The 15,678-nt window shown below is 35.9% G+C and overlaps 1 protein-coding gene across 1 annotated transcript in view; it reads left to right on the top strand.

Annotated features, from left to right (window-relative positions):
* The window catches only part of LOC145671221 (facilitated trehalose transporter Tret1-like), a 587,170-nt gene that overhangs the window by 227,724 nt on the left and 343,768 nt on the right, over positions 1–15,678 (top strand). Inside the window, exon 3 of the mRNA XM_081740103.1 lies at positions 2,559–2,694. Within this exon, the coding sequence (XP_081596229.1) occupies positions 2,559–2,694 (136 nt within the window). The remainder of the gene's footprint in view (positions 1–2,558; positions 2,695–15,678) is intronic.

Genomic DNA, 15,678 nt, shown 5'->3' with positions numbered 1-15,678 from the left:
AAACTCACCCAAATGTTCACTAAAAACTATTATGTCTATGTAATGGCTGCCACCTGTAGATATATAAAAAGGTTGCATTAATACATGGAGGAACGTTAGAATTAATAACGATGAAAAGATAAAAGGAAATTTAAACATTAAAATCCATGAACTTTTAGCCAGGAATCGTAAACTGAACTTAAATTGTTAAAAACAAAAGCAAATACAAGTACTAAATATATCCTACTGCCCAAATTATATGAGGAAGATAATTGTACCATCCATTGTGCTACTTATCAATTCTATAAATGTAAATTCCTTTTAAATTTTAATTATTCAAGTGTGTATCTTACGGTTACAGTTCACGTGTGTACGGTTATTTTCAAATGTAGAAAGTTCATGAAAATATAAAAATATTTCTTTCGGAATGAGATACACTCCGAAGGATTGCCTTATTGCTAACTTAGAGTTTATATAGGCCTATCGACAACTTCCAATTAGAAATTCGATTTTTCATTGAAATTTCCTCATGTTGGGACCTGTATAAATAAAGAGAAATTTGATTGCATAAATTACCTTCCTCTACCACTTTATGAGTGGAATTCTTAAAAACGCTAAATCACGTTTTATTTAATCACGTTTTCCTAATTATCTTCATATTTTATTTTATTAGTTTATTTTTGAGATTCTGTTCGCTGAGTTTTACCTCTGTGATTTATGGAAAACTTAAGCTACTTGATTATTGGCAGGAAATTTACCCCCTTTCTTAACCCTGCTTTGATACATATTTCAAAAGAATCCTTCCTTATCCTTTGCTTCCGTGACAAAAGCAGTACACTCTACAAATGTTACGTTCTACCTATAGTAGTCTGGTGTGGGCGATTACAAAACAGTTACACCAACTCTCTCTCTCTCTCTCTCTCTCTCTCTTTCAAAAAAAAAAAAAAGTATTTCCAGCCTTAGAACAAAGTAGATGTAAATAAAGCGAAATGTAATACTCCGCGGCTCACACGTGCTTCGACAACAAGAGACGTGAACAGCTAGTTTATTGTCGCCGCATAATTTCCAAAGTGTAAGACTCTGTTGATTGGTATATAATTAACGCACTGACACTGACTACTGTTATGTAGGAAATACACATTTTCTTAAATTGTTATATAAACGAGATTGCCTCTGTTTCTGTGGTTCTCTTTTGTGTTTTAGAACACGAGAGAGGAAGGTGGATTATTGTAACACTTTTTCGCCATGGAACTCTGCATTCTAAAATTTCAAATGAGTGGGGTCGGTGCGCGAATGCATACGCATGCGCAGTAAATACTATATGTCCAAGGACGGGTGAGGTTGAAATAGAGCTACATCTGTTGTTAAATATTATATATATTGCGTTTATTATCACAAAATACAGGATAAATTCGTATATTTTTATTTGAAATTATTATTTTAGTAGGGATTATATTGCGGTAGGATATTAGTACAGTGAGACCAACAACCAATCACTGGTCATCGATCCACTGGTAGCCAGGTGGGTTTGTTTACATCCACTTTTTTCTAAGGCTGGAAAGATATGCAGGGTGAACCATTTAAAGTAATCCGTACTTGAAACTCCTAAACCAATTGTCAGAAAAAGATGAAATTTAGTAACAAGTAAATATCATAAGGAAAGGTGATTTTACATACTCCGCAATACCACAAGATTAGCAGTGTTAGTGACTCACAACGTCAGGCAATTAAATATTTCAAGTCTACGTGTGAAGTGAAAACTTGCAATATCATATTTATAATTCAGTTTTGCCAACTAAGAATGCTACTGTATCACAAACATCCACATTTTGCAGGACTCGACAACAATAGTAACACAACTGAGTTGGAAGAGGAGTTACGTCTCGAATAAGTCCGTCCAATAACATCTAAGTGTCGGATAAAACGGATGTATTTTGAATAAATGGAAACAAATTTAAAAAAAAAATGGTAACTTGACTCTTTTTAAAACGATTTCTTTAGAAAACAAGTGCTCAACTAAGTACCATATCAAAGGAGTTATATGGTTTTCAATAGACAAAACAATCATAGTTTCATTTACAGCAATTTGGTATCTCAAACAGTCCCAGAGATATGGTAAACATTAGTTAAGTTTGCATAGTATTTAAAAGTATGTAATTGCAAGAATTTGTCGCAATTACAACTACCAAACATTATCGCTATAATGTTATACCTAGAAGTCAAGGTAAACAACTATCAGTTTACTTATTTCCTACTAATATACTTCATTTTAAGCAGTGTTGCAAGCTTTATCAATTTCTATCCTGATGAAATGTTGATCGTCCACATTCTTTCCGTGATTATATCGTAGGAAAGATCACTGTAGAACAGGTAAATATTAATCTAATTTACTCTTCGAGTGATATCGACGATATTGATACTCAGAATGATTTCAATCATTCATTTCAATTCAAAAACAAAGTTAATTCTTCCGGGTTTTTCACTTTTAATATTCCGTACCAAGTAGTGAAATCTGTATCATTGTTACAACTATATTTTGTTTTGTTTCAAACTTACAATATAAGTTCTTTATTTTACAGATTTTTGCTTCGATGGCAGCAAATATCACAGCTATTGGGCTAGGAACAACTTTAGGGTATTCTTCTGTTGCATTACCACAACTGGAAAGCATGAGTAGCTTTATACATGTCACGAAAGAACAAGCTTCATGGATAGGTAAGATAAAGAATCTGCTTTTTCAATTTTCTAACCTCTTCTTCTGTTATATTTGTGTACGATGCTCAATAGTGAACTTTCACTTTGATATTCGTAATTTGTTTGATGCTAGATACTCCGTTACCTTGCACCTGTTTTGTTCATCATCCTGGAATTGAAGTGTTGCAACAAAGATAAAATGCTGGATTTACAACATCCCGGACTGGCACTATTGTTTTTCTTCTCTGCTAAAACTGAAGAAAAAGAGTGTCAACGGAATTTAATTTATATCACAGATTTGTTACATTATTATACAGAAATGATTACCATTTTAAAACCGTAGAATACTTTTAACCCTGATAAAAACTATACTATTGGTCTAAGAAATACTATTGGTCAAAGTCTGTCTGGGTATCAGGTTATGTGACCAATCATGTTGTTGCTATCCAGTCCGGTTAGTACCTAAATTACTTACTAAACATAAATTGTGGTTTCGGGTCTGTCCCTTTTCTTGCAAACGAAAACGCATCGAAAATAAAATGATGATGCTTTAAACAACCCCACGGAGAAATATGAACCAGTCTTTATCTCTGACAAAATATTTACTTACACCGATATATGCATTCCGCTTCATTATTATCATGGAAAGTATAAAACATGCAAAATGAAAGATATACATTTACCTGAAACAATTCAATTTATTGTTATTCACTCAGATTGATATGCTCAGCACTAGCACTAAAGAACACTTTTAATAATACTAACATACGTAATCTCATATTTAGCACTACACATAAGATGAATATGTTGCAGATATTTATTCTTTGTTACAGTTTTCACAATTCACTATATTAAAATACTTGTACTTCCAAACTGTCAGTGAAGAATAAGGAATGAAGTAATCGCGGGTGAAATTAAAGTAATTCATGATAAATCATATACATATTGCATAACTTCTTTTACCCCGACATCATGATTAATACATTGTTTTCGCGTTTACATATGATATTTTGAGTGTTATCATATAAAATATTATGTTAACACTCAAAATACCAATACTAAGAACAAATATGAAAATTAATCAACTCTATTGAATTAACATACTTCATATTAAAATAGTATATACGAAATAACATGTCTTTCGATTGTATATGTACAGTAATGAAGCTCATGTGCTCCAAGTAGTATACAGGCTAAATTGCACAGCGTGCATTTTCTCACAAGTTGGAAGAAATGTTATAGTTCCTTCTTCTCTTGGCGTGGAATGATCTCATGTTCGTCTAGTAGTTGTACTCAAGTTATTACGTTAAACAAGTGACTGCCCATATGCTCTACTCATGGAAGTCTATCTGGATGAATATTCATCATTATGACAACAATGTTCTTGACAAAGTATATCTGAGGTAAGAATCTTAAATGCATACCTGCAAAATTTTATATTACAAAAGATATATTCTCACAGAAAGCAAAAAGTATTGCAAACTTATTTTGATAAACATATTATGAAGTCACTAAAGGTTCATACAGCAAAAATATGCAAAAGAGAAATAAAATATGAATTGATAACTGTGATTTGAATTGGCATCGTCCAAAGTATCCTGCAGTTGTACTATATGATTGAAACAAGTGCTCTGTATGCGATTATTACATTATGAATAGTTTTTTCGTGTAATTATTTGGGAAAGACATGTACAGTTCCTGATAAGAATATCTCCGAATTGTCGTGAACATACCTGTGGTTTTTTGTATGTAGATTTCACTGTTTAGCACAAAAAAATGAAAAAATCAATGTTCCTTATCCATTGAGTATGTGAATTCTGTTATTCCGACATCAAATGAAGAAATATTTAAAAAAATGATTTTAGATTTGAATTAGTACTGTCATTATGAAACAATACTTATGGGACTCAGATCGGTTACCATTAGTGGCATGGTGTCGCAGAGGTCAAGCCGGCACATGTCTGCAATTCGAGACTTGAGAACCATGACATTAATATGACTAAATTCCTAACTTTTGGAAAATTTTGACTAATAGCTGCAATTGGTATTACTGTTCCAGTTCACTTGAACACTAGATATTATTATTGATAATAGTGATTTTGTAAAATGGTGTTGAATTTGAATTAATTTGGAAATAATGTTGTGACAGCACGAAAAAGTAATCAGAAGCTTTCATTAGAAGTTTCATCAGATGGAAAAAGGAGGAAAAAGTTATAGAAATGCATTGAAACTCATGAAGAACTTTCCCGTTACAAAGTATTTGTAGTTCTCCTAAAATTTTATAAAGGTTTAGGGACAATTAAATTGTTGAATTGAAATTCCACAGTTTCATCTACATTTGCGATGTTAATGCAAGGTTCATGTCTGTTTCAAGGCTACTCTATTAATTGTTCGAGAGTCCTTGCTTCCTTGTTGTCTTATTCTCACTATGAATGAGCTCCTACGATTGTTAAAATTCTTGTGTTCTTCTTGAAATGAGAATAAGAGAATTGAAATAATACTTACACTTCATTTAGAAAAAAAACATAAAAATTATGAATTTCTTGTACTCTCTTTTCTTATAAAATATATGTTCTTTTTTTACTAACATTGAGCTTTCATTGATTTTGGAAATCACTATTTACTTCTACTTACTATTAAGTATTAGTGAGGGGCATTGTGGGGTATATGGAGAGCTGTCACACATTGCCGAAATTTGTGAGGTATCTTACGTTCATACCACGGGACTGATTCCAATTTACGATGTACACCCAACCACAAAAGTATATCTCCTCCAAAGTGTTCTAATTCCATTACTTGGGGTCCAGGTAATGTGCAGTTGCCTAGACAGATGCAACCCAACATACACGTAACTTTTTTCGGCACTGACAGCAGTTGGTAGCCCTGATTCAGGTGTTTATCCAGGTAAAATTGTAAAGTAGGTAACTAACAAAACAATTCTCCATTCTAAGATAAATCTCTAAGGTTGGGCTCGTGTTTTCCAAAGAACACCATATATTTATCTTAATATTGCTGTGTATGTAATGCATTATTTCTTTATACACTGTATGTTTAGAGAAATAAAAATACTGACCACGCATGAATCAGAAAATTCTTGAAAGTAGCTGAAAACATAAATGTAGAACAACTGCTGGAAATAAGTTAGTAAATGATAGCCTTCGTTGAGAGACCTTCTCCAATTCTCATCATTCCAACATCTTTTTCTTTCTGGATGAGAGAAGATCTTGCCTGTGACAATGAGCATGTATTGAAATTGAAACATTTGAAAAATTTAGAACCTGTCCGGAATTTGAACCCGAGTCCGCTGAATAGAAGTTCAATGCGCTAACCACTTACCTACCGCGTCACTTCATCTTCCATCTACACTATTAGGTAGTTAAAAGCATTGCATGTAAGACTATACACAAAATACTCGTACTAATACTCGTACAAGGAGGCGTTCCTTATGAGTGTCACAATGATTTACTCGAGGTTTCCTTCTTTAACTCAAAAACAAGTGATATAGACATTCGTCAATGAGGAAAATATCCCGAAACGTTCTTCAAGCTGAGGCTACCTCATCATTTTTAACTGGTTCCAATTTACATTACTGCAATTGTTCCTCACCGTAACTTGTAATTTCTAAAGAAGAAAAGCCGGCAGACATTATTTCCGTATTCTTTGAATTGTATCAACACTTGTAGAAATAGTGCGTGCTATGTTATTTAACATAACTACTAGTTTATTTTCTTATCTTTGTATGAGGAATTGATGGCAAAGTGTGAAAGTAGAGAACTGGCATTTCAGTGACCCGGGTACGAATCCCGACCTGACATTTACTTTTTCTTTATTGGAAGGCATTGTTTAAATTATTATTATTATTATTATTATTATTATTATTATACGCACAATTGTATGAATTTCTATGGCAACTGTCGCCGACTATTAGAAAGTGAATGTGGGAGAACTATGAAATAAGGTAAATAGTTGCGCGTAATTTTATTGTAAAATTATAAGGCGAACGCATTTTATATTATCCCAAATGGTTATCGACGAATATACACGGTTAAAGGAGTACTCCGTTGCTCAAATTAAAAGGTCTCAACGATTTATCCCTCTGTAAGGAGACGTTGCTTTTGTGAGAGTCACAATAACTTATTCAAGATTTCTCTCTTTAAACCAAAAAAAGACGTATAGACGTTCCTCAACGAGGAACATATCACGAAACGTTCTTCAAGTTAAGGCTACGTCATAACGTAGGCTATGATGGTCCCGATTTACATTACAATTCTTTAGGTATGTTCACAAGTCGAGCTAAAACTCGACTCGACTCGAAACTCGAAGCGAATTCGAGTCGAGTTTCGAGTCTAGTCAAAGGTAATTTTCTCGATTCGAGTTCCATGTCGAGTCACTGTTCTGAGGTTGGGTTTCAGTCGAGTCGAGATTGACAAATGGCTCGCTCGTTTAGCTCGTTTTCACTCGTTTTGAAATCATTACCTGATTACACTGGAAAGCGAAAGCTATGAGAAATGTAAGCAGTAATGTGGAACATTTTTAGTGTTGCTCATGAGATGGGACATTGCTCGCATCTCGTCTCGTCTCGATTAAAAGACGACAATGGATTTTTATAACGAGACAGCCTGAAATGTTGTAACCACTAACATAAGTATATACTATATTTCTTACCACCAAGGCTAAGACTTGCACGGTCGAAGATTTAAGCCGAAGCAGCCCAACCCGGGCAGTGATGTTAACCGACTCAGCTCGGTTCAACTGAGCAAACAACTCGAGCCGACTCGGTTGAGATTAGGCACCTACTTGGCTCAGGTGAGCCAACGGCTCGAGCCAGCTTGATTGGGGTAAGTCATCAGCTCGGTTTGGTTCGGCTCGAACCGGCTTGGGCGGGTGAGCAACTGGCTAGGCTCGATAGGGAATGAGCTGTGAGCCGATTCATTCGAGCTGTTGAGAACCCTAACTAAACCCGGGCCAAGCAGTTTTGAACAAGTTTGTCCGGGGCCCTCTAATTTGTAACGATTTTTGGTTTGAGCCCGGAAGCTTGCTTGTCCGGAACTCAAATCCAGAACCTCTGAACGATGTCCTTGCCTCCTAGACTTCACGACTACTGAGGTCAGCAGTCAAGTAGTGTTTACTATTCAGATCTTCTTATCTTTCATGTTTCAGGGTCATTCCATGTCAAGTCATCAGACTTCACCATCTCAGATTTTTGTAAAAAAAAAAAAAATGCACAGCTTTATTACAGTGGGAGATCTAAAATTCCCAAATATTACCTCTCTCCTCTTGAAAGTGTCCCCAAACAGGATGTCAAAAAAGGGCATTTTTTCAGTTACAGTGATTGTTAAAAATTGTCATAAAATGGTTAATATGTGCACTAGAGACGTGGAACAACTACCATTAGAAAGCTTAAACGTTGTTCTACAAGTTGTATTATATTGAAAAGCCTCTAAAATAAAATGTAACTATTAAAAATTCAAATTAACATGTGAATTTTGATTTTCGCATAGGAACCCCATGCCGTAAACGTTGCCAACACCTAGTGGACCACTTGCCGGTAAATGTCGTTCGTCGCTATAGCGACGCGCAGGACTGCGGCTAGTGTGCCACTGGCGGCGGGGTTTCGATGATTCGAAAGAGATATCTAGAGTCGGCGTATTGAAGATACCACCATATAGCAGCGAGGACAACATTTTGGTTCGAGCTTCTTTGATTTGTCGCGGAAAATCGCAATGCGGTTATTATTGTATATTACTTTTCCCTGAGGAATTGTTCCTAAAGTAAGCTACGGGGGTCAAGAGTAATACCTGGCTCTACATCATGAAGTGAAAAATCTTGAGATGAGTACGTAATATTGTATGAATTTAGATGACAACTGTAGCCGATCATTTGAAAGTGAATATGGGAGAACCATGAAATAAAGTAAATAAACGCACATCATTTTGTTATAAAATTACATGGGGAACGGACTTTTTCTAATCTCAAACGGTTATCGTTGAATATACACGATTACAGGAGCACTCTGATATGCCAATTAAAAATACCTCAAGGATTTATGCTTCTACAAGCGACTTCTTGATCATCGCCTCCGTAGCTCAGAAGAGCACGCGCATAGTAATCCAAAGGTTTGTGGTTCGCGCCAACCCTGGGACAGTTTTTTAAAACTTTTTTAGTGTTTTTCACTCTTCTAATGTAAACAAATTACGCATATAGGCGATTTGACATATTTTGGGGTGTAATTTTGTGGTTTATTGTCGTTTTGTTGCGTCTCTGCCACTGGTGGTACACTGATGGTATAATTTTTAAAACGGAAGAGGGGCCACCACGGATTGTCGCTGCTGGTCCGCGATTTTTTGGCGAGATGTCGCTAGTTGTTCATTGGTGGTTCACCGACGCTTACGACATGAAGGACGGATTAACGTGAATCCGAACCACATGAGCTCCCGCCGGAAATCGAACCTGGCTCTATTTCTTCTTTCTCAACTTATTTCTCAAATAATATAGATCGTTTTCGATAATTTTTACAAACTAACCCACTATCAGTTTACCATATGTAGAAAGTGCACCTCTCCCCATAAAGGAATGTTAAAAATGCTAGGAGACGTTCTGTTCATTTTCAATAAAGAGTTAATATACTGAATTTCAGCTCCGTAAGTTTAACGGCTTGTGAGACTCATTTTTTTCTCAAATATTCTGATCCCCACTATCCCTTAGGATATTATTATAACAAACGCAATATGATAACATCACAGTTTGGATTAAGGCCTAACTACAGTAGCGGTTTCTGACGTAGGGCTACCGAGCTACAGCACGCTTCCTATGTTTGTGTATTTGTGTTAGACTAACTTTAGTTCAAAAAATTTTCATCTATTCATTTGTTTAAACTGTTCGTCAATTAACAAAATACAGAATTTTCCCATGACGATCTTCTTTTTCGAGCGTGGAGCGCAATTATCAGCGCCTTCAGCAGTGTGAAAGTTGTACTAACGAACCGAGCGGGCTATACTGAATGGAGCCCGCTTGAACTATACAAGCCTACTCAACAAACATATCTCTAGCATGGAGCAAAGATCTCAATATGCCTTGTCCACTTTCCTTTTTTTACACCCAGAATAGCTTCCACCGTGCTGAGTTAGGTTGAGCCCGAAGACATTCTGCGCAAGCGCCAAGTATTCCTCTTTCTCACTTTCTTCTGCTTACTGGCGGCGCTCGCCGCTCGGTTCTCTCTTTTCTCCTTTTCTTTTATTTTCTTTAATCCTGAAGGTCCGAGAGCCCAGAATTGTCGGGAGTGTATATTAAATGAATTGAACATTTTTGACACAGATTCAGATCGTAGCAAAATTATAGCACATACATTTAATGGGGCATCGGTAATAAGGGATCAATTAATGGCGTACAATCTAAAAATTAAAAAAAAAGAACACTTTCCTTTGGCACACTACGTCCATTGTTAACCAATTAAATTTGATAATGGGAAGAACTGCATCTCAAAGTCAATCGACAAGGGGTTTTTTTTCCCTGTAGTCTTTCAGGATTTTCCATATTTTTCCTCCTGCTCCCCACAGCGTGTACCTGTTTTGGAAAAAGTGGCTGTACGACGTATTTCAAGTGGGTCAGCTACTCGATGGAATTTCAAGTCACGAACCGTTAATTCCGTCTATGAAAATTAAAATGTTTCGAAAGAGTGCTTTTCAGAACTAGAGAAATCTAACACAGGGAATTCATGTTTTGGTCAGAATTATTTCACAAAATAATGCCGCATGTGAATATTTTCTATAATCAAATTCAGTGCAGGCCTAACATTAAAGTACAAACATCACTTAAAAATATTTCATTGAAGCCACTGAGAAAATTCGGAATGTCACAGACAACATTAGGACAAGTGATATGTTTCTTCCAACAGTTGCTAAAAACAAATGTGGGCGGATTATATCTTGCAGAGTACCCAATGCCAAAGAAGTATGTGATCGCATTTCTGCGGAGCGCGAAATCAATTTGAGAAAACAAGCCATTTGGATGCCGCCAAACTTCTGGATTCTGCAAATTTTAGTGATTTTTCCGGAACATTTCTGGACACTGCGGTTGAAAGTTACCCAATGTTAGGTAAGCAGTGACTTCGCACTGAGCTTTTGGTTCTGTCAGCTTATCTTTAGAAACAACTTACAGGATAATTTTAGCGAAATAACAACCCTTTTGCAAATAACAGTGACCATACCAATGTCCACAGCAGAGCCTGAGAGATGCTTTTCGTCTCTAAAAAAAATTAAGACATTCGTGAGGAATTTCCGTAGGTCAGGAAGGTTAACTGCCCTTGCCATGCTCTCGATAGAAAAAAGTTTGATCAACAACATGTTAGATTTCAACTCTAGAAAAGTTTGCCAGCATTAAGAATCGAAGGATGGATATCAACTTCACACTTCAGTGGGTAAATACACGTATATATATCTATATCTATCTATCTATCTATCTATCTATATATATATATATATATATATATATATATATATATATATATATATATATATATATAATCCCTCGAGTAGTCGCGCCGCGGTTAAAAGCACCGCAGGGAAATTATTTTTTATCGTGTGCCCCCTCCGTTTGTCCGACAGACTCCACCGTCTACCTAATCTTAACCCTCACCTTCCCGAACATTCCTGCTCAATCACTCCCTTATCCGCTGTTTAGTTTAAATACTACTGATTCTTTAGTGACTCTGCGGTGCTTTGCACCGCGCGCGACTAACCGTGTAGTGTTTTTTCCCGGTGTTTCGCTCTGCACGTGACCTTTGCTTTGGAGATGTTTTAAGCATTATAAACATAAACATTATTTTAATGGATGGAAGAGAGGTCGACAAAGTTAACAAACTGATACCAAGTGTGGAGAAAGAGGAAATTAGAAATGAACGGCTTAAAAGAACTGAGGGAAATGTTAGGAATGGACTATTCGGATAAATCAGCCATGATGATCTCGTGGAAGCTTTGTCTGAGAAAGATCATAACAAAAAAGATAATGTAGAAGTGAGTGAACACGAAAGTGGAAGTGAGGAGTCTGCCAGCCAGTCTGAAGATCGTAAACCCAGAAATGACCAGCGATTCCCCGAATGTAGTCAGCGAAGCAGATGCCGAAATAAACGACGACGAAGTGTAAAACAGTGAAAATTTGAATACAACCTAGAATAATTCAATGTAGTGTTGTATAGGTGAAGTTTCAAAATAATAGGACCGTAAAATAATTCAATGTAAATTTGATTTGATTACAATTTAGCGCCCATTTCAGCATCAAGGCTATGTAAGACGTAGACCTACTGCTTAACGTGGGATCCGAACCTCATGAGCTCCCATCGGGAATCGAACCCGGAAGTTCCATGCCAAAGGGGCGTATGCTAACCGCTTAGCTACGAGGGAGCTATAATTGAATGTAAAATGCGCTTTGAAACTTTGTTTTATTGTCATGTGTATATAGTATTTATTTTACTAATTTACTATTGCATTTCTAATTTTAGACGAACCAAAGAGTTGACAAAAACAAAAGATTGTCATCAGAATTAGAATTCTCAATAAAACCAGTGCGTAGTTATCTATGTAAAGAAATATGTAACGAAAAAAACATTTTATTCCAAATAAGAAATAAAAAAGAAAACAGTACATGTCTAATAGTAGGTTCCACTAATAGTTACTACTGTAAAACTTATTATAATAATAAATTTTTTAATCCCTCTTAATCAGAAAATATACAAAATTACGTTTCTAATACAAGAAAAAATGTTTAAAACGATATTTACAAAACATTATGTTCGTGCGGTTCTTTTGACCGCGCGCGACTACTCGAGGGATATATAGCACGCTTTGTTACTGACAGCACGAGCCGCCACTGCCTAACTATATAATTAAATCCATTTTATTTGACTGCAATTTGACCGTGATGATTAGGCACACATAGTTACATTCACTTTTTATATAATAATTTATATATTACAGTGATTCATAAATGTATTGTTTCCAGTAGTTAGCTCCTCCAATACTCATAGGCTGTCTCGAAAGCCAAGTATAGTATACGTCCTATTGCTATTATTACAATTACAAATACCAATATCCAAAAATTCCCAGTTCATTTCTGCCTTTGAGATAGTCAACTCAGGTAAGTAAACAGAAACAAATGAAAAAGGAAATGATGGCCTTGAAAGTAAAAAGTAGACAAATTCACCAGTGTTCAGAAGCATATTTTTAAATCATGGTCGACCCTACTCATAGGAGCTAAATACGCGGTTCTGGTAAGTTTGAATTAACCGTTTCTCACCACGTAGGAGAAATATAGGAAAAATGAAGTGTCTGTTACTGGCGGTCTTCGTGGCCGAAAGTACTAGCGCTATTAATTATAATTGTTTTTGGCGTGGGTTCACACTCGGGCCAAGGAAAGGTTTTATTTACATATTTTATTTTTAAAATTAAAAGACTTTTTTCATTAAAATAAAATGAAAATAATACTTAAAAAATTATTACGCTATTTGTGCAGTTTTGCTATACGAATCCACAGTATAAGTAGTAGGAGGAGGAGGAGGAGGAGGAGAAGGAGGAGCGGGTTAGAAGCCCCGGAGGCCTCGTTTTGTTTCCCCTTGACTGCCATCAAGTAACCTCAACTGCTTCTTCAATTTTCTTTTCCTTCAATTCCAACAAAGTGACAGTGTTCTTTTATTATTACTATAATACACAATTCATACACAAGAAGGTTTTGACAATCGCAAGATGCAACCGATCAGAAACTAGTTTTTAGTTTCTATGGCTAAGGTCGAGGATGAAAAAATATCCTGTTCAAAAGATGCTGCCTACAAAACAGTGAGCAGAGTCGGTCGGTGGGTCAGAGTGGGTAACGGAGGTTAGTGAGTCGTAGTGGGTCACGCTGGATGATGGGTCGCAGTAGGTCACATGCTGTTGAGCCACGACCCACTGACCCGCTCAAAAAACTGGATCCATTTGACACACTGACCCACTAAAGCTCTGGATTTGACACTACATAGAAATGGAAGACCAAAAATTTCATGCTCACCATATTTTATTGTCTTACTTCAGGCATGGGAAGGACGCGCGAATAGTGTTTGTGATTTTTATTGTTCTCAATGTTTCTATGTTTTGGTCCCTGTTCTTAAAGAGTTAGTGGAAAGACTGTAAAAGTAAGTAAAACGCGTAAAAATAGGAAGCAAGGTACTGAGAAAGGTTCGTTAAATTAGTTAACTTAAAAAAATCCAGTGGCATAAAACAACAGATTCCAATCAATATATGTTTCTGTCCAATGCCGTCCTGTGAAAATTCAGGACCAGAGGTTAGAGCATATGGCAGCGCCTCCGTACATATGAGTTACCAATTTGAAGTTGACTTCTCTGGACTATTCTTTCTGCATAATACTTTACTAATTTTATCATGACTGAAATCAGAAAATTTCAGCATTAATACACTAAAATTCTAAAAGCGTGTAATTACTGAATTCATTGCAGCTCCACATTTTTCCTTCTTACAGAACAGTGATGTCTTAGAGTAGTGGCTTAAGCGTTAGTTTCATAATGTTGGAAACGCGAGTTCGATACCGGCTGTGCCAATACAGTATTTTTTTATAATTTGCAATACTGATACTTCTGACATATACTAACACAAAAATATTAACTTTCTCTGGGTCGAGACGAGTTGAAATGACTTCTTTCACAGGTCAAAAAGCCAACATTACAAAATTACGTCATCCGTATGAACTTCATTCATAACTGTCTGGGAAGTAACGTGTTTGGACAAGAATTGATGAATACATAAGGGCTAAAAACGTCCTTACTGCTGTAGCATGGGCCAAAAATGAGTTCTAAAAAATTGTTCCTAGCTGTGCACAAATTGCAAATAGTGATCGAACTTACAATAGGGATCGCTAGTCACGAGAATAAACCTATTTAAGATGTCACCTCACCTTTCTAGCTAGAAGAAGGGCGAAACAAAATGCATTACTTTTATCAGCTAACAAATATTTGTATTCCATTTCTTATTGTCATAAAATGATAATTCTATCTGTAAATCCATAAACGTAATAATATTATTGCGTTCATGTGTCAACCTAAGAAACATCTGACATACTGTATATCTCTTTTGTTTCTATGAATAATAATAATAATAATAATAATAATAATAATAATAATAATAATAATAATAATAATAAAGGAATAATATAATTACAATACCAATTACATAAACATTATCTTTCCATTTAGAAAAGTTAATAACTGCCACGACGGGATTTGAACCCAGGTATTTGAAATTGGAGTTTCCTGCTTTCACAATTTTTTAAAAACAATTCGCCCCAACCGGAGTATTGTTTGCCACTGGCACCTTATGTTCTTTCGACGCATTTCAAACACTACAAGAACACGAACACAGAAATACTGAGGACAGTTAAAATTCCGATGTTGCTCTTCAAGGAATTCGAATCTCTGATGAATTGCGCCTCATGATCAGAAGCCGAACGCCCGAGATCACTCGGCTAGTGCCACCGGCACAATTTGCCACAAATTTCTCATATGAATATAGGAAAATAAACTAGTAGCTATGGAACATAAACATAGAACAGTCTATTTCTACACGTGTTTATACAATTCAAAGAATGTGAAAATAATGTCATCCTTTCTTCTTTGAAAATTGGTAGTTATGGTAAAGACGAAATGTTATCTAAATCGGGACCATCCTTGCAACCGACGACCAGCGCCGTAACTTAATTTTTTTCTGGGTGGCAAGCATTAATAAACTTATTTAGGCACCCTACAAAATGTTGTTTTTCTAATTCTTGGGCCCCCTTTTCCAACTATCTCTTGATGTTTATGCCCCCGGAGCCTCTGGGCCCTCCCGCACGGCTACGGTTCCGTTAAATACCCCCTAGGACAATTCCATACATGACAAAATTATTAAGCGGTCAATATTGATAAATCTCAAAGCCATACGAATAAATATTATTTCTAGAGCCCCTGATAGTAAACATTTTTTAACT

Source organism: Thermobia domestica, chromosome 15, assembly GCF_964235325.1.
Source record: "Thermobia domestica chromosome 15, izTheDome1.hap1.1, whole genome shotgun sequence".
NCBI classification, from domain to species: Eukaryota; Metazoa; Arthropoda; class Insecta; order Zygentoma; family Lepismatidae; genus Thermobia; species Thermobia domestica.
Note: the sequence above shows the minus strand (reverse complement) of the source record. Positions and strands in the feature narration are given on the sequence as shown.